Raw genomic sequence first — 23,199 nt, 5'->3', positions numbered from 1 at the left:
GCAATTTCTATCTCTGACCAAAAGTCGAGGAAAATACTTACAAACGTCAGTTTCTAATTTTCGTTTCCGTCTTATTTCCCCTCGTCGTAGTGAAAATATCGAATATATTCTGCTCTAAATATGATCTCTCGAATCGTGTTTTCGTTATCAGGCCCCCGCTACATAAAAAATATGTAGGGCTGTAATCGCGTTGCGGTACATTTCATGGTAAATTCTTACGATCGCTTAGCGCGGAATAAATTTTCAACCATTCGAAAAACCGAATTTTGTGATACTTGAAAAATCGTAGTTACTTTAATCGGCGGGTTAAAAATCCGAACCGAGGGATGGACGGCTGATCAGCTGAAAAGTAACAAAGCGGGTCTTATACATTATATGTACTTGTTCTTGTTGTCTGCAGATTAAAAAAGAACAAGACAGCTCGAGACGGACAACGGAGGAAGCCTTAGGCGCCGCGGTATCAATAGGAGGTACACCTCAGTATGTACGGGAAAGGTGCAGAATGCACAAATTGCGAAGGGGACTGTGGCTTAGGGTGCGGCTGCAGGTCCTGTCTCGGATGCAATAATTCGACCAAAAATGTCTGTTCTTCCAACATGGATTCGGTGAAAATACCCGTTAAACTACCGGGACCCGGATATGTGATGCAAATACTCAATGCCGGCTTGGGAAGCGACAATTTATACGAGGTGCGCTTTAATGATTCTCGAAATCACGTTTCGTTATTAACGGGAACAAAAAAGAAAAAAAGATCTTTTCTAAGAGGCTTAGACGGTTTTTGTTGGTCCAGATAATATCCGGCAAAACATGCGATTCGAACAGAAAATTTGAATTTTAATTCAATTCAAAAACATGGGACGGGGTTGGTTTGGGAATCCCTTTACGTCAGGTTTTCTGCCCAAATTAATCTTTGGAAGGTTTGAAATAGAGTAAATCCGCTAACGTTCTGTAAGAAATCGTATCCATAAAATTGTTTCGATGCAAATTAGGTATGAATTTGTATTGCATGAACAGGCAAAACTTCTACTGGCCCCGGAGATAGACATGTCGTCTATCAAGATCACTGTGAAAGACGATAACCTGAGGGTGTCGGCACAGCGGTCCCTGGGGGATCTCGCCCACGAGCTACCTGATATACTGGAAAAGTCAGCCCTGGGGGATCTTGTAAAAATGTCAATAAAACACTCGGAGAATTTTTTGATACCTAAATCTGTGGACGGTGACGAGATGCGTGCCGTCATGGATAACAAGCAGAGGCTCCTGACCCTGACTGCGCCTCTGCAAACGGTGTCCAAGAGTAAGAATTGCTGCTACGGATAATACTGAGTGTGAAAGTTACGTGCTCCTCCAGTCCTTCATCGCCGTCTGTTTCCTCCCGGGTCCTGATCCATTATTCATAAAAATAAAGTGATCCCTGCGAAGAATGATAGGATGAAAAGTCGTTGTCAAAATTTCACACTGATAATATTCAATACTTAGTTGAAATTTGAATTTACACGAGTCCTCTTCTTTGCATAGCGTAATTCGCATAGAAATACTTATTGCGTCGTTTAACTTCTAAACGGTTGTCTGCGCACAGCTTGTACCTGAAAAATATCCAATGCAGGACGTTCTGGAAATCATGCGAATTCGTTCTAACAAATTGATTAGAAATCGTCTATAAATACATGATTACTTTGCGATAATTGAATTTCTAAGCATGTAATGTATGTATGTATTGTCCACGAAATAAGTTTCACGTATCAATTATAAATATAGATATCTTATTTTTTGTCTATACACGGTGTAAATATAGAACAAAGTTGAAATGGTTAAAATTGTCTACTTTATTTATCAATTTCACAATTCAATTGTAAAGTACCAAACTTCAAGGAGTAAAGAACGCTTGACAATCTACACTATAAGCAGTCAATTAATCTGTTGTTCGAGGTTGGATTTCATTCAATAGTAAATCATCACTCATGGTTAGTTGAACGTTTTTCTTTTTGGAACCGTTGAGTGAATGTGACAAGGAATTAAAATTCACGTTGTAATGGATAAGTTGCCTCATCATTGTCAAGAAAATGCTTACTTTTTCAAGCAGTATGATTACATAAACCTCGAAATGAAGATGGACGGTATCAGGACTAGTTTTAAATTCAACAAAGTCCCAGACATATACACAATCGACGATCGAGAATATTATGCGGTAAAAATAACGTCTCTCCGTTCTTTTAATTTTCTCAGAACTGAGTTAATTTAATGTTTCTTTGCCAGGCGGAGATCAAAGTAGAGGGATTAAAAGTAGGTGCAGCAGCTTTGGCTACAGAAGAGATTTTGAACATAAAAATGCACGAAGTGGACGGCACGAAACTGGTCCGAAATTTTAACTTTCTAATTCCTCCAGAGGCGAACGCGCTCAAAGTATCGGTCGAAGTTTTTAAAGGAGATACAATCTTTTTGCGTGCACCTCTAAAAAAGAAGTATCTACTTTGATAAATACATTGACATGGCAATTGTACAATATAAGTGAAGTATAAATACAAAGTCACTCGGTTGTTTTCCATCGGCTTTATTCGGTGAAAATAAAAGGTCACAAGTCAACAATTTTTAAACTGTTCACTTCTTAGCTGGGGCTGGCTTAGCCGCTACTTTAGCGGGTGCGGGTGCAGCCGCTTTTGCCGCGGGTTTGGCTGCCTTTGGCGCTTTCGGCTTCTTCGGTTTGGCCGCCTTCGCTTTCAAGATCTGCTTTTTACGAATCTCCAGAGTTTTCTGTGTTTTCGCGATAGTCGACTTCGGGGAAAGCTTGATCTGCGGAAGAAAGAGGCAACATCACAGTTATTAACAATTACAAGATAAATTTTACGTATTAAAATTTCCTTTCCAACTTTTATTAACTGCTTTTGTGCCTAAAAAACTAATGACTCACTCCTCGTTTCTCGGCCAGTAAGAGATCCCTTGCCAGTTGACGTTTGTTAGCGGTTAAAATAGCCCTGCGTTTCAATACAGCAGCGTACGGGTTCAGACGCAACATAGCGCGCGTATTGTTCAGGGGGTTCAGCTTCTTAACGGAACGTACAACCTTCTTTCTGTAATTTTACGAAAATTGAACACCTTGATTAGCGATTGAAAATTATAATCAATGCGCTACCGTCGTTCAGTAAATACTTCAGTATTGGAAGGTTGATATCACTGTCATTCAGCAACACGGACCAATAGTATCATCATTTTTTATGTCAGAAATGTTTTTAGTTGCCCCGTTTTTTTTTTTTTTTAATGAGTATTTACAGAGAGTTGTAAATAGCATTCTAAGTACCTTGGAGCCCTGAGGACCTTGCGGATCTCGTCGGACTTAAGGAGCCTGGCAAGGTCGGTGTTTGCCATCTTGGGGAATGGTAGATTGTAACCATCCTTCAACTGGGACTCTTTACGCCATGTACCGTACAAAGCATCCAACTGATCGAAAGCGGATTTGGTCCAGATAATGAAGCGACCAACGTGGCCACCCGGTGCCAGCTTCAGCAGGTTTAGTTTGTTGATGTTCATCAGGTCTACACCTGGGATGTTGCGGAAAGCCTTACGTAATCCCTGAAAATTATCAAATTGATATTGTTTAGCTCATCTGTTTGAAGTTTTTGTGTCAATAATTATAAATTGAATTTCTTCAGGACTTTTGAAAAGAAATCAGTGGCATTCATAAACACGGACCAAAAGTTGAATCATCATTGGATTTTATGTAAACTTGATATGGGATATCAGTTCAAGCATTAAGTTTGTATCGTGAAATTTTTGAAACACCTCTTTCTATAACACTATATTCACCTGATCTTGTCCATAGATGATCAAAGGTCCACGGCGTTGAATACGACGACGGTTACGCATTTTACCCTTACCGGCACGGAATCGTTGGGATTTGTAGACCTAGGTTAGTGAAAAACGTAATATTAGATAAATTGGAGTTGTTCAAAGGTAAGCCACCCATTCGTTCTCAATTTCTTTGTCGATCCAGTTATTATTACCACTAGAACAGTCTGCATGAACTGCCGAAACGAACCTTTTGAATGTCATTCCAAGCCTTAATGCGACGCAAAAAGATCACGGCTTGCTTGGTCTTGTTGTACTCCTGGATTTTGTCCGAAACTACCAATGGGAATTCTGGAACTTCCTGCACCATGTGACCTGTATAGAATAACGCATGAAAATATCAGTATAATAAAAAAATGCAGTCAGAATTATCGGTACTTAATACTGCAGCTAAAAAATCAGTACAATATGAATCCAATCAGTGGCAAATCAGCAACACAGACCAAAAGAAAGTCATCACAAGGTATAGGTAAAGAAAAAAAGAATAAAAATAATATTAGCATGAAATAGCTCAATGTTCCAGTTGACCAAATTTTTCAATAAAAATAAACCTACCCTTGGATTGTACGAGGGCTGGTACACCGGAAGCAGCGATAGACGAAACAAGAGCATAACGTTTCTGATTCACATTAATGCGTCGGTGCCAGCGGCGCCATGGCTTGGTTGGCGCAAACATGCGACCTCCACGACACATGTTACCAAAAGCACCCTGACCGGAACGGTGTGTACCTCCTCCACGAACACGTGGGATACGTGCAACAGCACGACCGGTACCCCATGACTCGGCGGAAGTTTGATGTCCTGTGGTACAAGAACAATAATATATGGAATTTTTGGTGAAACGTGAATGCAGTTTAATGATAATAAAAATTCAATCACTTCCAATGGATAATATATGTGCAAAATAAAGATCTTTCGATATCTCGACATTTTTTTTCAAATGTATAATTGGTTGAACAACTCACCAGCCTCTTTAGATACACAATACGGCTGACGACTGTTTTTTGACATCTGCTGGTGTACAAAGTTCACCACATCGGGACGGATGGGTGCTTTGAACACTGAAGGAAGAGAGATCGTCTCTCCGCTAGGTTCATTTTTCTCACTATACACAGTAATAAGGGGACGCGCTGATGATAACGACTGAAATATAGAAAAGAACACATGTTTCAGATTGCACATGATTTTAGCTTTATGTCAAATGTTAATAATCCTCTAAGTGACTATTATCAAAAAGTAACAAAGCCACCAGCTACCAAGTCTCAGAGATATTTAAGTGACTGAAATGTTAATTTCATGTTAGGTGAGCAAACAAGATGAATTGAACAGCATTGAATTTATGTACATTATCCGATACCTCTTTAACAAAATCGGCATTATAATCATCGATGAGTTGACACAGGGTTTACACTCAAATGTAACAACAACGTACTGCAGTATTGAGAAATATATGAAGACGTTAGACGCAGGTTGACTTCACTCATTGTAAGCAAAATTGATGGATTTGATAGGAAGTACGAAAACCCGATAATGAGATAAGAGAATCTGCGTATTCGGATTTCGATCTATTTCCGTAGTTAGGTGATTTTAATAACTCAGAGAGTGAACCGCGACGCCGTGGGCGATTGGAGTTATAAGAATGCGACATGTCGGGTGAATTATCCGGTGAAATCTGATGACATGCACATGGCGGCGATGGCGGCGGCGGTGAACGAGGGGGAAGTTTCTAACCTAAGAGAAGATGCTCTAATAGTACGAATTCGAGACATAATAACGAATATTTGGGTAGCACTGCACACTCTGTTAAAATCGGACGACGCCTGATGCGTAACCATGAAATTAGCCGCAACATCGAAGGGATTCTACACGTGGTCGACACACACGGCACTGCATTACGACTGATATCTTTGATTTCCCTTGCAAATAAGGATGTGATTGAAACTGGTAATCAACTAGCGGGAACCGTACGCGAAATATAATTTAGATTTTGAGTTTCTTACCATCTTGACGAGTTTACAAGTTTCAATTCATTAGCAAAACACCAACCAGGCTGCTCGCACGCCTCGCCTGGTCCTAAAGGAAGAAGAAGGAGGGCGGAAGCTGATGAACTCCATGCTGGGCATGCGCCAAAGTTCGACTCGCAATGTTGACTACCCCGCGATTATTCAAATTCAGAGTAAAGTCGCACGGAAAGAAGAAATAAAAAAAATTGGGATTGCATAACGATTTGGTCTAGTTAGTGCGATCCTCGGCGAATAATTTTGTACTCAGAATTTGTAGATATTACAATAAACAACCGATTTGGTCGAGTCTCGTGTTGGAAACGCAGCGATTCACTGGGCACGGGGTTCGCACGAGTGTCGAAACGGATTCCGGCCAATGAACGTCAACACGTCACTGACATTTGTTTAGTTCGATCGCGTTTTATTTCGGTTAGCCTAAAAAATACGCAAGTATAGTGACGGTAGGAATAATGGCAGGCGAGGTAGTTGTGGACGCTTTGCCGTATATAGATCAAGGATATGACGAACCCGGAGTTAGAGAAGCGGTGAGAGATGATATTCCTGACCGTATAATCGTGTGAATCATTTGTTTATGTAATTTTCACTTTTGAGGTTACATTTCAACGTTGTATTTCAGGCTTTGGCGATGGTCGAGGAAGAAACTCGCCGTTACAGACCGACAAAAAATTACTTGGAACACCTGCCGCCTCTCAATCTGAATGCCTTTGAAACAACTGTGATCAAACACGAATTTGAGAGGCTCCAATCTCGCCTTCCAATGGAAGTACTTAGCATGAAGCGGTACGAACTCCCACCACCACCTCCTGGAAAAATGAATGATATAGCTGCTTGGAACGAGAGTGTGGAAAATAGCATGGCTCAGCTCGAACATCAGGCTACACGGTGAATTATTTACTTACACGCAACTGGGAAGACTTGAAATAAACCCTTGTATCGTAGTTGTTCATCACTGAAATATTTCAGACATCATTGCAAATTCCATTATTGCAAAATAAAAATAAACATTTCTTACTTTTATAGAATCTGTAATTTGGAGCTGATGATGGATTACGGCTGTGAGGCCTGGAAGTGTTACTTGGAAGTTCTGATGCAGCTGGTTTCGCAGGCGCAGAAACAGCTTCAGGGCTTGAGAAAAACGATCCAGGAAGTAAATTGGCAGAGGAAATCGATGCAAACCCAAGGTGGCGAGAAGTTGAGAGCTTTGGAGGCTCAATGGGTGGGATTGGTGTCTAAAAATTATGAAATTGAACAAGCCTGTGTTCACCTTGAGGAGGAGATACACCGGTATAAGTATTTAAAACACACTGGTGGAGAGGCTGGCGATGTCCCCGGGGAAGAACAAGAACCAGATATTCCAGGAGACAACGCCACTGAGACAACGGCCATGGAACCTACACCAGAAGAACCTCGACCTGCGTGACAAAACGACAACTAATGATTGTGGTTAAAATGTAAAACAATTTGATGTGTAAGCAAGATGCTAATTGTAACTGACGAATTTTATAAATTTCGATTCTGATACATTCTAGTGATTGTGAATCAGAGTATTTATTATACGCAACTTTTTCAGAATAAAGGTATGATCGAATTTCAAAAATTTAGTTTACCCACATTCTATTAATATTTAATCCAGATGCTTCGTAAAATATTTCCCAGTAGATACGAGCACTAAACTTGTTAATGGAAATAAATTTCTTATGAAAAATGTTGCTATTGTGTTTGGACAATTTTGTACCGGAAGTTTTTAGATACATAGGACAGACTTATTATAAAGCACGTTTTATTTAACCGTAGTCTACATTTATCACGCTTCGAGTATGCCTACAATATACATATTTACAAATCAAAATGACTAACTAATATTTTGTAATTATTTAGTAATAGTGTATATGTATACATTTATATATACTATGTATATGAGAGAATGAGAAGTTGTTTCGTGATAAAAAACATTTTTTGATTTGCAACATAGTCACAATTATCCACAGATCTATCATATGTTTAAATTACGCAAGTATCTACGCAAGTACGCACGGTATGCAATTTTGTATTTTATTATCGACAACGATAATTAGTCGTCATAATTAACTAATAAATACGTTACGTCAAAATAATATATAATAATTACAAAGCGATTTTAGCCAGGCAATTACATTCAGGCAATTATTATCATTAATATTCATTTTTTTTCCCAAGTAAAAAAATACATAGATTCAATCCGCCGCGACCGCGCTAATCACTGACGATAGGAAAAAGTATTAAAAAATACTCGTTTTAATAAGTATCAATTACTTCGATTATCTACTCGTATGTCATAACGAAGTTTCGCTAGCTCCAGAACTTTGCGATTGCAACGGCAAAGATTGCAATGTTCCCTTGTACCCGGACGACTCTTCTTCCAACATTGCTATGCGCTGGTTCAACGACCTGACCTGAAAACAAACAAAATTCATTATGAAATACAGAGTGTTGTCCTCCCTCGGAGAAAATCTCATTCCAGGCGGAGTAATGTCGCAATCGTATCCCGAATTTTTTCTCGACAATCGTGCAAAATAATTAATTTTTTCCATTCAAACAATTGACTTGTATTCTCGAAGCTTCGAGAAAACTCTAAAGCCGAAATTGTTCACCGTCCGCTCAATCGTTAATCTAAAATTTTTACTTCGATTTTGGGAAATACAGATACGAGAGCTTTATTTAATACGATGTTTTGTTAGCCGTCCCGTAATGATAAAGATAGACGCAATGCGTATTACATCGTGCGCATGTCTCGAATCTCAGTAAGAATTCGCGACCACTGACGTAACGTCAAGATTCAAGATGGCCGCAATCCGTCTGCTGTGAGTAATGTTGCTCAGATCAGTGCCTGTAAATGTTGCTTAAAAGGCGATCGCGTAGTTTAATCGGCAGGGTGTTGGATAAGTGGCCGGGAAAAAAGTTATTCGGTGTGTACAGATTCTTGCCGATATTTTTTGTCCTCGGCGCAACACTCGAGTTTTCCATGATAAACTGGCACGTCGGTGAGGTTAATTTTTACAGAACGTACAAAAAGCGGCGAATCCAAGAGGCGCTGGAGAAGAAGCGAGCACACGAGGAAACGTAACGCGATAGAAAAGAGGAAAACTGAATTCGTTCCGAAACAGGTGGGGTCAAAGAAAATGCCTGCTGGAGTTTCCTGGACTCGCTATCTTACGTATACCGGCGTCGCCATGCTCACAATGCTCGCCGGCTCACAGACCGTTCATCACTTCTACAGGCCTCTAGACGACTTAGACATGCTGATAGAACAGGAATACGAAAAACTACTGAAGCAGGAAAAGGAGAAAAGTTAATTCTGGCTTATCTCACATCATTGTACGTCACGATCTCTTGTAGAATCATGCAACACTTAAATAATTATATATATAAATAAATACACACACATATATGAATCATGTTTACTTTACTTCAAAAATCACCTCTCGTAGCTTTACCTGTGCCGCGTGTCTCTCTACCATTTCCAGCATCTGTTGTTCCAGCTTTTTAAGCCTCGATTGATACTTCTTCTTAGACTTCTCCATCGATTGTACCAAAGCTCTGAGATGAGAGGTGAAAATAAAATTGTTTTTGTAAGTAATCAGGGTGCCATAAAATACTTTGACAAAACGGAAGCATTTGTAAAAAAGGTATAAAAATATTTTTAGACTCTCGACAGGCTTTTACCGACATCAGTAAATTGGTATGACAGGGGTAACTTTTCCAATGAAATATATTATCGTACGCCGTATTTTGGAGACTATTCAGTATTACCCATTAGCTCGTTTCAAATCTTTGACAAGCTCGTCTGACTGTAGATGTCTGAGATCGAGATTAGCGTAAACCTTGTCAAACGTTGATACCAGTTCTTGTAGACGATCTTTCAACCTGGCTTCTCTTCCTAGCGCTTCTATTAACTCCGACTCTATACCTTCGCTCTCGTTGTCGCTCACGACGTGATCCTATTGTATACGGAGAAAATTATATTTTTACATACGAGGGAGCTTCAAACTACCGCCGTTTTAATGACTAGCAGCGTACCTTGTTGGCCATAACTGCCGGCATAGCTTCCATATCTCTCAGTTGTTCCTGAAGATGTAATATAGCTGCATACTGGGCTGCGATTTGTGTATCTTGAACACCCAGTTTAAGTTCAATAGTTGCCCGTTCTTTTTCGAGTAAAAAAACCCTCGCTCTAAGTTCAGCCTTGTCCTCTCTCATTGCCATTAATTCCTAGATACGTTGAACAGACGCGTGTTAAGATCGACGAATCTACTCAATTATAAAAACGCGGTAAAGAATAAAGCGTTCGTCAGCGCACCTGCATCAGTACGGCGGTTTCTAAGTCTAATTTCCTAGCCTCGGATAGTGAGATAGTGTTCTTCGAGTTCAGAGGTTCGGCATGAACACTTTCCAGTTCAACAGCAGTGGATCTGACCATCGCCCGATCCGATTTCATCCTGTTGATGTGTCTCCTGAGTCTTTTCTCTTCCTCGATGCCCCAAGTTACTTCCGAACTGTACAAGAATAGAAAAAAGAACCGGTCATCAGCACCGGCTGCAAGCAATTGCCTCGCGAATTTGGTGTTAAAAGAAAACCTACTCATCGGATAAAACCATGCTGTCCTCCCAGGGCGCTCCCAAGGCTGCACAGTCGTTTTCCAGCCTGTTCAACACGTGGTAAGCAACATTTTCGGCAATCCTTCTATTATCGATAGTAATATTGCTGCGATCGGTAGACAGAGCAATTTCGCTCTCTAGCAAAGCGACAAGAACATCGTAAGCTTCGATCGCTCGATCGCTGTAAGACAGAGCGAGCCGAAGCGCAGTTGCGTTAGATTCGTATTTTCCGACTAAGAGACTAAGCCTGAAATGGTATACAATAAATATAAGAAAATTCCTAGTAGTATATAAATGCGAGAGAAACTCATTCTCATTCTTCTAAATCACGGACCTATCGCACTGAGCTTTACTCTCGTGAAGCGTAAGCGCAAGAACGGCGTTGTTGGCTCTCGCATGTTCCAGCCTGCTGTTCAGCCTCTCCGTTTCAACCTCGAATTGCTTTTCGGATCCGTTAAGCTCCTGCAAGTTCGACTGCTCCATAAGATCGGACACCAGATGTTCAGCCACCATGGTAGAGCACACCTGCCAAATTGACGAAATTGTGATATTGGATGGTTAATTGGTACAAATGCTCCTCTGAGAAGATGCCTTACACCAAGGTTCGTGATGTCGGGTCCAGTGATGTGCCTTTCGTCCGTACGCTTAAGCCGCACTCTCTCAGCCATCTTCAAGACCGGGGCTTCTTCTCTGGAAACGGTTTTCGTCGGTGGCGTTTGAAGAGGAGGCAACAAAGGCGAACAGGGAGCAGTGAGAGGTTCCGGTGAGCTCGTGTTTCTACGCACCTGTGGATGGGTGAATGCAAATAAGAACGAACCAATCGACGCCGTGAATCTTCTTCGCGAGTAAACAAAAATTATACCGACACCCTTAATTCGCGAACTTACCCTCATGTCACGTCGAGGCGAGTCGCTACGCGTCGCAGGTAAATTGTTTTGGCCCTGACTTTTGCACTGAGCCAGTTGAGCCTGTAAGCTGGCAATTTCCGCCTTCAAGGCGTTCACCTCGTCCTGGAGGGCAGCAACGGCGACGCTTTGACACGAGGCGGCTTGCTGGGTCGGTTCTGGAGTCGGTAGAGCCGCCGGACTCTCCAAGGTTTCCCTCCCGTTCTGCGGTATCATTTCGTATTATTTATTATTATTTTCTTTGTCAAATTTTTTTTGTAGGGAGAAATTCAAGTCGGGACAAAAGGCGTACCTCGGCATTATCGATGGGACGGTTTTAAATTAGTATACGGTAATGAAAATCTCCGTGTACCGAAAGATTTTCCAGCAAAAAATACTACGCGGGAATAAGAGAGAAAAAAGCGTTCAAAGCCCGCGGGTAATCGAAAATTATGATCCCTGTTATTATCCTCGGTATTTATGATTCCTTTTCGTCATTGTTTTCATACTTATTGCACTACGAAGGAACGATCGAAGGTGTGCAAGACTCGCTGTTGTTCAACAGGCTTTAAGCTCTGCCGCCCGCTTTTCGATGGGCATGGTTATTCCAATCGCAATTCCGCACCAGCACCAGCAACAACATTTCACGACGCAGGGTATATTTTCTATACGTAATACAAGTAATGTCCCGTAATAACTATGCTTTACAAGAAATGAAATTACATTAAATTACGTTAAATTGACCATCATGGTGGCGTTACGTACGTTTCGTATACACCATTATACTCATGCTGCAGACGTGTGCAACAACCGTTCGCAAGGCCAGACGCGAGAATTCCGTGAATTTTTCATATTTTTCTTATCATTCTACTCGTTTATTCATCTATCAACTTTTTCTCACTTGCAGTTTATGAGATTTTACGTGGCATCCTTCTGAGACTACATTATCATCATCATCATCATCATCATCATCATCATCATCATCATCATCATCATGTTAATAATAACCATAATCTGGGAGTGTATTCAACCGCAACGGTGCGCCTAATTAGCTTGAATAACTTGTGGATAATTATTCTTCTTCCTTACAATTAACCCCTTCTCACCTCGCAATTAACCATCTCACGCCCAGCTCACGGAACACACCCCGAAGCGGGAGAACCTCAAGGCAATAAACCCTTTCGTCTTTCCAGGAGTCAGATGGTAATCGCCGAGATTCCTGCATTGCATGCATAATACCAACGCGATACGGAGTCACGAGGAGGAGGAGGAGGAGGATGAGGAGGAATAAAAATAAGAAGAGGAAGAAAACTGCAGTGTGCGGTGTGTGATTCGTGAACGACGGACGTGTTCGACTCGTTTGAATCCCGATACGTACGGTCAAGTATTATTTATAAGAAAGGCGAGATGCTGCCAGTTTGTGAAACGATACACGTGCATGAACAGTGGACGAGAAGTTTCGAGCGTATAATAAAGATGGAAGAGGGAAAAAATCCGGGAGAATAAGGGGGAGGTAGTTGTATCTCGTAAGATCTTTTACCTCCGTTGGACGGTGTTCAATTTCACCGCAACAACTGGAATCCGCGTCGCCAAGGGTTCGGTCACCGTCCCCGTGGAGATCTCCTCCGCCTTCGCTCTCCTCGACGGGGTTCGTAATTGATCCTTCGGCATCTCGGCTTGTCTCGATTTCTTAAAATAAAAAAATAATAATTGCCCACCGCATTAATTGCTTCGTTAACCTCCGTCCCAGAGATTTGACGGCCCGATTGCCAGTTCGTTGACATAATGTTAAAGAGATGTGCGAAAAAGATGGTTTTTGTGATTTTACGAACGGGCAACTAACGATCGACTAGTTTAAGTTAGGTATTCGTTCGTACGATAAAGCGTTGAGTACACAATGTGTGACTAGTCATTAAAGAGTTATAAAGACTTCTTCGATTTTAATTAGATACAAAAACATTTCTCTAATGGTTTCGCGAAGATCAGAAAGTCACAAAGACCGGTTTCAATGACTTCTCGGGACTTTGGGGGACAGTTGTTTTCTCAGTATCAATTTTTATGAACGATACTTGAAAACTTTCGATTCAGCCAACTTTTGGATAATATTAGTCAAGACTTTGAGAAAGAACCCTGAATATTATTTCATATTTCTTTAAAGCCTGGAACACTTTCAAAAAGTGTACATGATTAAAAACTATTTCGTTGTCTCATCTGAACTCATCGCGATTAAGAAGAGATCAAACGATCAGAGGAACAAACTTTTATTTCATCGGTCAACTGCGAAAAAAGTCTCACGAATGATGAATGAAAAAGGAAATTAAAAGTAAAAAATACTCACCCGACTCATCTTCTTCGGCAATGACGGTGGCCCGATGGCGTTCCAGCTGTCTCCCAAGTTCGGCAATAACCGAGTGAAGTTCAGTGAGTCTCTCCTCGTGCCTTGCAGCCTGTTGTTCAGCCCTTTGTTCCGCCCTGACAGCCTGACTTTCAGCCCTTATCAAAGCGGCGTCTGAGGCTTCCCTCGCCCTGGTGGCAGCAACGAGCCTAGCATTAAGCTCGGAGACCTCGGACCGTAGAGACGAGAGAGCAGCCGCGTGGAGCTGAAGCATAGAAGCAAAACACGAAAGATGACGCAATATCCCATTCCTTATATTATATGTCTGCTAATTATTTGACTTTATTTTTTTCTTCTTCCTTTTTGCCATTCATTCTCGAGTGATAATTATTGTCTTACAGTACGATATTCTGAACAAGGATGAATGAGAAAAAACAGAGAAGTTAAAGAAATACTTATTGCGCAGCACATATTTCAGAGCCGACTGCGGCCAAAGAGGATAACCAATTAAGATTAAAAATATACCGCACTTAAATTGGGCGAAAATGACCTCACGCGGTACTTGGGCTCAAGATTTTTTTATTCAACTCTTTCTGCCCCGTTAATACGCAGCTTCGTTTTGTTATTTTATACATTCATTTATTTAACGTCGATGCGAATTTTAGCGTACTCTGTTTGTCTCGACAGCGCACATTATATAATATTAATCTATAGGCAAGAATCGAAATAACATTATCATCGAAATTAGTTTCACGATGATGTTTACAGAAGGATTGATATTCATGACCATGTAATGCCAGTTCCGGGACGATTTTCCTTTTTTTCTAATTATTGCTACAAGTTATGTGAAAAATTGAATTACGACGAAAACGTGAGAAAAATATCTTTACTTACTTAAAATGACGTTCCTAAGTATTATACAAGGAGTTGAATGCCATCAATTACATGACAAAACTAAATAACTTAGCTTCGTTACGTAAGTGAAAACAGGTAAAAAGCGTTAATTACTCTGGGAGAATCGAACTTGGTCACCCTATAAAGAAGACGAGTCAAGCGGGTGACCTTGGTTTTGGAATCGGTCGATCGTGACGGTCGGTGAATATCACCTGATGACGATCACCAGCCGGAAATACGCTCTCTGAGTCGGCAGCCGTCAGAGGAGGAGTATATATACGCGTTTGTGGCATAAGTCGTGGCCAGTTATAAAAGGAATACCGAACGGACAGGTAAAACTGACCGATCGAGACGTAGTACGAATAAGTTGAGATAAGTTGGAAGCTCGTCCGTCGTCGTGTAAGTCATGTTTTGATTCTTAACTGGTCGTTATTGTACACATAGATCATAAGTTCGTTCAATTCCACCTTGCAGAATATCTCCCAAGATGCGTAAAATCATGAAGAACTGGACGTTGCTGCTCTTGATCTGCGTTCCCCTGATAATATCAAACATCACTTCAACCATCGCAGCTCCGGCCGATAACGATGAGTACATTCATCTGCCAGGGAAAACCTGCGAGGATGCACCGTCCTGTCCAGATGGAAGAACGTGCGTAATGGCACCACCTCGTTGCAGAGTCAGTCCTTGTGCGAAACTCGTCCCAACTTGCGGCCCATCCTCGTGAAGTGAAGAATTATTTTCATAGCATCCCAGAGGAACGAATTCTGGTACCGTTATAATTCCCATACTATTAATCGGCGTCTTGGTTCCACCAAGAATTATCATTAGGATCTATGGATGATGTCATTTTTTGCACAATAAAGAAGATCGATTAGCACAGTATCGTTATTGGGATATGAAAGTCTGTCGGAAAACTGAAGAGTAAATATCTTAATGCGCACAAGATACGGAACGCTGTTAGAGTGTGATGAATCGAGTCTGTACGACGGTGAGAGCTTGGTGTACAAGTAGTTGCTCAACAAATCATCGTCCTTTTCTTTAGCTTCTTTTCTTCTTTCGTCGTCTCCTTGTCTTTTTGGTTTCTGTCGTAATTCATTTGCGACGGTGAAGAAGTAGAAGAAAAAGAAAAAGAAAAGGAAGAAGTCGCGCAGGAGAGCTTGAGACGTTGAACAGCGTAACAGAAAAACCGGGTGACTTCTCCCCTTACCCCTTACACAGATCAGAGGACATCTCTGTGCCAAGTTGTCTGTATCGTCAGCTCGAGCCCTGAGTGCGACTATAATTCAACCGATAATAGTGCCTACCTACCCACCTTACAATTAGGCACAATGACTGTCTACTTGTAGAGTGAATTATTGCCCGAAGAATTTTTTCTTCGTCCTCTCTCCCTCACTCCGTCTCTCTCTGGAAAGATACTGTCCATATTTTTCCGACACTAAAGAGCACTGCGAGCGAGTGTCTCTTTCCCTTTACGCACACCGTGAAAACCAAGTCAGGTTAACCGTGGGGCGGATACTCGACGTTCTCCGCAGCAGTTGGGCCACGGTTGGGTTTTCCACCGATACAGGATTTGTTCAACTTTGACCCCGCGGCATCGGAAATCGGTAGCAAATCTAAGCAACGTCAATTCCAGAATGGACTCGGTGCGATATTCGTGTCCTCGACTTCGGCGCCCCCTGCAATAGTGAAGACCGGAAGTGAAATGAGGCCGCGGCTGCTTCGATCCCTCGGGAAGCGCGTTACCTCGAACCTAGTGACCCCGATATAGGTGAAAGAGTCCGCCATGTGGGTCACAGAGTGATTGGGTCGTCGTAGTTCCAGTTGCGGGGTTGGAATTGTGCGAGCCAAGGAAGTCCGCTGGATCTTTAGTGGAAGTTTTTTCCCTTCCTCTTTCATACGGGCGTAATTGCGCCGGGAAAAGCAATGCCGTCACGTGTCTGAAGGTGCCTCATTCAAATCGTAAGTACACTTTTCTAAGACACGTTTAGACAGTGTTTGCCGGAGGTCATGTGGCACTAAGAGCGCCATATTGGTATCTGGGTGCAGTGCTTGCTTCACTGTTTGCACATGGGGTTCAAGAAAAATTGCGGTCTGCCCTAGGAGAGATTCAGCGAGATGTTCTCTTCTTTACCGAGAGTATGAATAATTTTCACCAGTCTCTTGCCCTCGAGCAATGTCGCGTAGGCACCGCACTTTTCTACTGTTTTATCATTATACCCTCCTTTCCCGATTCAAGAATTTTGGTGTCGCAATGCAGTACGATGTATAATGTGTTTCTAACTTATTATTGCTATTCACGAAGTAGATCGATTGGTATTGTTTTTATAACTTCACCAAAGTAATGGAGATGTTCGAAGAAGACACCGAGCGGTAAATTTTTACAGTTCCTAATCCCTGACAAACATTTATACTTTGTAGATAAAATATACAGTGCAGTATATATACATCGTCATCTTACGCCAATGGGTGACGTAATATCTAATATATGGTAGTTGATTTTCGCGCGAAGTGTTGAGTAAAATAACAACAATTTGAGCTGCTCATTTCCCCCGAGGCATGGCGAAGGAACGAACGGAATCATCAACATCCTTGCCTCGGAGTAAAACCTGCAATCAAAATAGCTCGAGGTCACTGCTACTGCCAATCTGAGACGTGCTCGTGGAAGGTGCGGAGGAATTCGTTCTCCCCTGCAATTAGTTCAAAAACTCGCCGCGTTTATTTCTTCGAAGCGATATCTCGTCGCTTTCGATGTCTATAATTGACGTTCGTCCCGCGAATCGACCGCAGAGATTCGCGTCAATTGACCCCTTTGTCGCGAAGCAATTTCTTTCTTACTTTCTTTCCTTCTTTAACGATCTCATCCCGCGCATAGAAATTGTAGGGGGAAAAAAATTAAATACGTATGATTGATGAGGAGGCGTATTAATTGAAATCATTTGAACAGTTCTTGTGGACTGAAGGGACACGTGGTTCGTTACACTTGCCTGCGTTAACTACTGGCATGTCAAGACTTTAAGTAAAATCATCGAAACTGGGTTAATTTTATCTTTGTTTATTTCTTTATATCTTACAGTAATGTTGAAAATCGGTTTCGTCTAGTTTCAAGAAATTTTAGACAAGTTTTCATCAACTTTCTTTGCTGCGTCTAAAGTGTTTCATCGCATTGCATCATAGCATGGAAGGCTTGATGGTTGGACGGTATGTAAAACGTACAAAGAAGGCTGTACGTGGTCGATCCGGTTGAAATAGCACGAATGACACGTGGAGCTCCGTTAAGACCGCGTCGTTTTATACTTTGCAATTATACATGACAGGTAGAGTGTTTGAGAGGGCATGCGTATACGAGGAGAATCGCGGCGTGTATGGTTCGTCATAAAAAGTCGGAAGAAATAAGAACACTGCAAGCTTAATTGAAGGGCCGTTTCTGCTTTGCTCGTATATCTGCGACTCTGAAAAGAGCATCTAGCGCATGGCGTAACATCTCGTCGAGGAGCAACGAGGACGAGAACAAGAAGAAGAAGGCTTAACTAGACGAAGAACAAAGCCTCGTGTTTGCGAGGCGCTAAGCTGCAGCGGTTAAGCATCCAACGGTCGTTTTTCGCACGAGCAGAGGGGCGGAAAGATACTGATGTAAAACCCCGTGCAGACGGGAGTTGGGGTCTAACCGTGCAGTGCGGGCAATTAGACCCACTAAGGAGGCCATCAGCAGCCAACGCGACTAGGGGTGAAGAAGAATAAGAATAAGAAGAAGAAGAAGAAGAAGAAGAAGAAGAATGAAAAGAAGAAGCGAAAAGTGCAAAATACGTGAGAAAAGCCGAGCGAAAGCTAATGAGAGTACAAGCTAGGCTACGGACAGTGTGGAGCCAGCCGGTTTGCCGCCCCTCGGCAGGAACTGTCATCCTGGTATATCTATAAATCACTGGTTAACAAGCCTTTCTTAGAAGCGGAAGAAGAACGACGTCGCTTCGAGCCGGAAATCCCGGGGAATCATCGATCGCTTTCGAAAATAAGAAGCTTAGCCTCAATCTCAACAATAGGGGATACTTATACTTATCGAACACTGTACGAGGCGGGATTTGATTGGACTCGAAGATGCTATTACTAAAGTTTTCGTAATTACGGCTCGATCAACTTCACGCGAGGTTAAATGATTTCATAACCGATTCTAATGGCTTCGAGAGACCCTGAGGATGTTTTCAGGACAAGTCAAGAATACTGACGTTCTACGCTAATACGTACTAACAGTAACCATGTTTGTACTCAACCAAGCTTTCAAGTTTCAATTCCACAGCCTGTCTTGTTGTGGAGTTTCAATACGGCGAAGTTATTGAAAAAACGTCTGCTATAAATGATTTAAAAACTCGTAAAACTTTCCAAAAGAAGGCGGCAAAACATCCCTAATACTGACTTCAAGTGACTTGAAATTGCTTCGATTTACCGAAGTACACGCAACTAATGATTGACGCGTAACGTATCGATTCGTTCCTCGCCTGCAGTGTGGATAAAAATGAAATTTCAAGATTGACACAAGACCCCAAGAGGGATAACCATATTCCGGGCGAAAGTGTATCCGGGTTATTAAGCACCCTATATATAGGTAACATGGGGAAGTTTGTAAGAAAGTGCAGTGATTGATGGGATATGGAGCGACCCTATGGTTCGAGCTTTTTTGTGTCCTACCGGAGACTCCGATGGCTGGTGCCTGCCGTGTTATGGACGAAAGGTGGATCTTGCGCAGTCGAGAAATGGGCGTGTATACGTATGACTGCAGCTCTGCGGGTGTTCGCAGCAGACCGGAACAAGACATTGGATCCTTTAATCCTGCAAATTACGAACTTCTTCATCGATCGTCGAGCTAGTTGGTGCCTGCCGGAATTTCGCGGCTCTCGCAGCTATAGTCTAGAGTCGATAACGAAGGGGAACCACGGAAGAGAGAGAGAGAGATAGAGAGAGAGAGAGAGCGAGAGGTTGGAGAAGAAATGGAGTGAAAAAAGCCCGATAACTATACGAGCTGCAGCAGCGGTGGTGGCATCAGGACGAGGAGAACCCGATAATGGGATTCCCTGGTTTTTGCGAAAGATTCCTCGTCCTCGTTCCAGGACCAAGTATTGCATCGACCCCCAACTTGAATGGCTTTAAAGTTTAATTTCTGGGAAATGATTGGCCACGGCCGTGTCTCTGGAGTCTGCCTCGAAGATCGTCTATATGGTTTACAATATATCTTCGACTGTGCAGGGAGGATGGTGCGCCAATCGATTCGTGTACGTGTACACAGGAATTCACTCGGCTGGTTTAAAGATTCAGGACGCGACACAACCCGAGTCAGCGGTTGTGCGATGTGTGCAAGATAAAATAGAACACTTCGGGGACACGAGAGACGAGAAAAACAGTTTTCGAGGGACATGCGCGAGTTTTCTTTTTCTTTACGACAGAAGTCTACTTTCGACCTCCGACCTCCAACTTTTCCTTTCCTCTTGGATTGTTACTTCGACATCTGGCACGCGAACATATTGACGCAATGACGGAATTTACGAACCGAATGAAAGAAATAGAAAAAACCCGGTAAGATTCGAGCTGTTTGAGCGAGAGAAGCGAAGTTTATGGATTATTGAAAAACGAATCGTTGATACCGCGTCATGTCGCAAGTCTTATAAAAAGTCACGAGGCGTCAAGCTTTTCGACAGAAAAAAGTTTTCCCAGGTGTTTCTTACCTTCCCACGATGATCTTGTCTTGCCTTACACCATCCAAGAATATAAACCCATATGGTCGAATTACCCGCAAGGATTTCCTAAAGAGAGCTGTTACAATGACGTTAAAGTCGCCATAACTATCTCCACTTCACCCTTCATTGCACCAGCCATTATCTCAACGATAAAACAGAGTCCTTCGTTAGAAAAAAATAATCCGATAAATGACCCGCTGTTAATAGCAGGACAATTTCGGACCTTTTGCTGAAAACAAATACCGTCCTCAAGACCAACTCACGTTCTGTTGATCTCTGTTGTCGGCTTCGACCTGGATCGGAATGGTCCTTTCGCCTCTCCGATCGCCAGGACAGCAGAGCCAGGACCTGGACCTTCGGATTGCGGTGGGTGGTTCCTCCTCGTCGTCCTCGACCTCATCCTCGGTGGTGGCGCAGTGTACGTAAACGAGGTCATCCCTCCGAGGTGGAACCTCGACCAAATCCTTGCCGTTGGTGTCCCTGACGTGCGGAGGCAAATGATGCCTGAGATCGACCTGGTGCTGGTGATGCTGCTGTTGCTGTTGGAGACGCTCCAGATAAAAGCGGGACTCCGCGGAGCCATTATTGGCGGTCACCGTGAACCCCGCCACGGCGACGCCTAGCTTCCGGTTCTTCTTCTTCGGTCTATTTATCCGGCACAAGTATCGCTAATTCCGTTCACCTCGAACACTTTACACTTTACCGCATGGTCGCCGTTCTTTGTCACCGATCCAACGATGGTCGGGGTTTTAATCACTGCAACGATCGCTCATTCGCGCTTCTTGATCGAACCATTACAGTCGGTTGTGGGTTTAAAGTAACTGACACGTACGATGTTCTTCATTCTCACTGCGTTGACGATTTCAATTTACTGTTATTGGCGACAGTTTGCGGGGTTACAACCACTGCAAATTATCAGCTACAACCATGAACGTGTCAAGAGTTTTATCGAAGAATCATGTTCGATGCTTTGAATTTAAAAATTTCCAAACGCACTCCAGATCGAAATTTCACCTTTTTTCACAAAATTCTTCCGTGCAGTCTTGGTACCGCCGTTGGACAAAAACCACTCACTCCAGTCTCACCCACTGATGAATCGAGACAAGAAATTGCTCTTCACACTTCACCAGCGCGTGTTTAATCGAGTGTTCTTATTCTTACAGTGGTTTTAAATTAGTTAATAACCCATTCCCTGAAATACGACGACAGCACGTCCGACAGTGACGTAAAAATCCAGACGAGATCGTAAAAATAATGTGCAGACTTTATATAACTGGTTTCTGGCGTCTGGCGGAAAATATGCTTCGCATTTACGCACGAATTGTCGAGCTTGATTCGCGAAATGGAATGGGAAAATATGCGAACCAAACGACAAATGACATGACCAACGACGACCCTTTTCGTCGAAAGGCGTGCAGGACATATAATAATAACACGCGTGAAAGTGTAACGAGCATCCGTATACACGCCATAACCTGCGGCCCTTTTGAATTCAACGTGTTATTTGATTGTCAATGGGTATGGTTGTCGACGTCGCAGCCAACACGGAGGACCGTTAATTGCATCAAACAGGCCCTCGGTTATAGTACGATAGAAAGTTCCATGGTGCGGATTTAATTGACGCCGACGAAACCACCCGGCAATTCATCCGAAGGAATGATGAGTTGGTGTGGCAATTTTCCCCGAATAACGTTTATATTAAAGTTTCGAAATTATGTACCACTCTCGAAAACTGCATTCCATTGAGAGAGAAAACGAGAGTGCAAAATTAATTCCTGGAGCTGCGACTAATTACACTGCAGACTGTAAAAACAAAAAACAATAAAAAATATGTGTAATTTTTTTTTTTTTTTACGACCAGCGAGATAGTTTTTCATGATAACACTTTGATCAAAGCAAAGTGTGCTGTAAGCTGTTCCGCAACACGTGCAGAGCAGCTCGCATGTATTGAATGGGCAACGAACGGTAACGTCAAGGCGTGAACGTGTTTGCCAGTTAAAAACTGAACAGACGCGTAACTGCAAACCGTACAGAACCGAGCATCCAGGTGTTAATTAAACAAGTTAATTAATAGTAAGTTACGGGCGTGCGAATGACTCTTTTAATTCGTTGGATAGATGAAATGGATGATCGTTAACCGGGATCTAATAAGTTTCTTAATTAGGGATCATGGCGCGTAGAAACGTCTGTTTCGCGTTTTGTTTTGTTGATTTCTGTTTTTTTGTTTTTTTTTTGTTTATTCTTCTAGACTAAATACTGACGTCGCGTAAAAAATTTCCATCTTTTGCACGAATAATTAGCGTGGTACATGTACAATAATAAATATGAAAATTAGAACGTAAATAAGACCGTCAATCAGCCGAATCAATTTGGGCATGCGAGAATTGTGGGGAAATTTTGCCCACACTATGCACTCGATATTTGCGAGGGGGTTGGCCGATTTAGCATAATGCAAATCGGGTTGACTGAGGATAGACGCGGGCTAATCCATTAGCGGTTAAAGCACGTACGTATAGTACGTACCTGATGCTGTACACACGCATCGTGCATAAATATGCATGCAGATGTATAGGGCATGCAATATTAACAAGACGATATACAGATATACACCTCGTACGTTATAACACACCTGTTTAATAAACAAATATGAATATGCAGGGTACATATACATGCAGGTGAATGAATTTTAGTTTGCGAAAATCAGATTCCCTGTCCCGCGGTAAAATTTCATCAATTTTGTGTTTATATGTATACATATACATACGTACAATTATTCGTCACAAACAACGCGTTGATTGAAAAATCTGTGAGATCAAATCTCCGTAACGGTTGCTCGATTTCGGTACTCGTTTCAGACTT

General features: G+C 42.2%; 5 protein-coding genes and 1 non-coding gene across 12 annotated transcripts in view; 3 read left to right on the top strand and 3 right to left on the bottom strand.

Annotated features, from left to right (window-relative positions):
• LOC124185813 overlaps positions 1 to 1,856 on the top strand; it is a 58,689-nt gene extending 56,833 nt beyond the window's left edge. For all 6 annotated transcript variants that reach the window (XM_046576947.1, XM_046576943.1, XM_046576945.1 and 3 more), the window contains 2 exons: positions 401 to 689; positions 1,015 to 1,856. In XM_046576947.1, coding sequence (XP_046432903.1) covers positions 483 to 689; positions 1,015 to 1,320 — 513 coding nt within the window. In that variant the 5' untranslated portion in view covers positions 401 to 482 and the 3' untranslated portion in view covers positions 1,321 to 1,856. The remainder of the gene's footprint in view (positions 1 to 400; positions 690 to 1,014) is intronic.
• Positions 1,857 to 2,535: 679 nt separating this feature from the next.
• On the bottom strand, positions 2,536 to 5,999 carry LOC124185808 (60S ribosomal protein L4). Its single transcript, XM_046576938.1, has 8 exons — positions 5,844 to 5,999; positions 4,809 to 4,986; positions 4,399 to 4,644; positions 4,034 to 4,158; positions 3,802 to 3,900; positions 3,296 to 3,567; positions 2,909 to 3,068; positions 2,536 to 2,790 (listed from the first exon to the last, which is right to left on the bottom strand). Exons 1-8 carry the CDS (start codon positions 5,844 to 5,846, stop codon positions 2,599 to 2,601), a joined length of 1,275 nt encoding a protein of 424 aa, XP_046432894.1. The 5' UTR covers positions 5,847 to 5,999; the 3' UTR covers positions 2,536 to 2,598.
• Positions 3,640 to 3,710, bottom strand: LOC124185899. The gene has a single exon (XR_006871500.1). It is a non-coding gene; the product is annotated as a small nucleolar RNA SNORD18 (small nucleolar RNA).
• A 218-nt stretch (positions 6,000 to 6,217) lies between the features above and the next one.
• Positions 6,218 to 7,464, top strand: LOC124185811 (pre-mRNA-splicing factor SPF27). Its single transcript, XM_046576942.1, has 3 exons — positions 6,218 to 6,391; positions 6,484 to 6,749; positions 6,888 to 7,464. The coding sequence occupies exons 1-3, from the start codon at positions 6,317 to 6,319 to the stop codon at positions 7,285 to 7,287; spliced, it is 741 nt and encodes a 246-aa protein (XP_046432898.1). The 5' UTR covers positions 6,218 to 6,316; the 3' UTR covers positions 7,288 to 7,464.
• Positions 7,465 to 7,630: 166 nt separating this feature from the next.
• Positions 7,631 to 23,199, bottom strand: part of LOC124185803 (colorectal mutant cancer protein) — a 43,821-nt gene continuing 28,252 nt past the window's right edge. Inside the window, exons 4-14 of one of the 2 annotated variants that reach the window (XM_046576930.1) lie at positions 13,724 to 13,985; positions 12,926 to 13,074; positions 11,389 to 11,610; positions 11,098 to 11,286; positions 10,836 to 11,026; positions 10,485 to 10,748; positions 10,204 to 10,399; positions 9,924 to 10,115; positions 9,657 to 9,844; positions 9,326 to 9,443; positions 7,631 to 8,299 (exon numbers count right to left, since the gene is read on the bottom strand). In XM_046576930.1, coding sequence (XP_046432886.1) covers positions 8,180 to 8,299; positions 9,326 to 9,443; positions 9,657 to 9,844; positions 9,924 to 10,115; positions 10,204 to 10,399; positions 10,485 to 10,748; positions 10,836 to 11,026; positions 11,098 to 11,286; positions 11,389 to 11,610; positions 12,926 to 13,074; positions 13,724 to 13,985 — 2,091 coding nt within the window. In that variant the 3' untranslated portion in view covers positions 7,631 to 8,179. The remainder of the gene's footprint in view (positions 8,300 to 9,325; positions 9,444 to 9,656; positions 9,845 to 9,923; positions 10,116 to 10,203; positions 10,400 to 10,484; positions 10,749 to 10,835; positions 11,027 to 11,097; positions 11,287 to 11,388; positions 11,611 to 12,925; positions 13,075 to 13,723; positions 13,986 to 23,199) is intronic. The other variant, XM_046576931.1, reaches the window with a different exon arrangement.
• On the top strand, positions 8,492 to 9,298 carry LOC124185815. The gene is made up of 2 exons (XM_046576951.1): positions 8,492 to 8,812; positions 8,907 to 9,298. Exons 1-2 carry the CDS (start codon positions 8,740 to 8,742, stop codon positions 9,197 to 9,199), a joined length of 366 nt encoding a protein of 121 aa, XP_046432907.1. The 5' UTR covers positions 8,492 to 8,739; the 3' UTR covers positions 9,200 to 9,298.

This window comes from Neodiprion fabricii, chromosome 6 (genome assembly GCF_021155785.1).
Source record: "Neodiprion fabricii isolate iyNeoFabr1 chromosome 6, iyNeoFabr1.1, whole genome shotgun sequence".
In the NCBI taxonomy this organism is placed as follows: Eukaryota; Metazoa; Arthropoda; class Insecta; order Hymenoptera; family Diprionidae; genus Neodiprion; species Neodiprion fabricii.
This window is presented reverse-complemented; position numbering and strand designations above follow the sequence as displayed.

Coding starts and splice junctions, on each gene's coding strand:
- LOC124185808 (XM_046576938.1), bottom strand. Junction 4,159..4,398: donor AGCCCTCGTACAATCCAAGG/GTAGGTTTATTT, acceptor TATTCTATACAG/GTCACATGGTGCAGGAAGTT. Junction 3,568..3,801: donor TCATCTATGGACAAGATCAG/GTGAATATAGTG, acceptor GATAATTTTCAG/GGATTACGTAAGGCTTTCCG.
- LOC124185811 (XM_046576942.1), top strand. CDS start 6,317: ATGGCAGGCGAGGTAGTTGTGGACGCTTTGCCGTATATAGATCAAGGA. Junction 6,392..6,483: donor AACCCGGAGTTAGAGAAGCG/GTGAGAGATGAT, acceptor GTTGTATTTCAG/GCTTTGGCGATGGTCGAGGA. Junction 6,750..6,887: donor CTCGAACATCAGGCTACACG/GTGAATTATTTA, acceptor TTACTTTTATAG/AATCTGTAATTTGGAGCTGA.
- LOC124185815 (XM_046576951.1), top strand. CDS start 8,740: ATGTTGCTTAAAAGGCGATCGCGTAGTTTAATCGGCAGGGTGTTGGAT. Junction 8,813..8,906: donor GCCGGGAAAAAAGTTATTCG/GTGTGTACAGAT, acceptor TAATTTTTACAG/AACGTACAAAAAGCGGCGAA.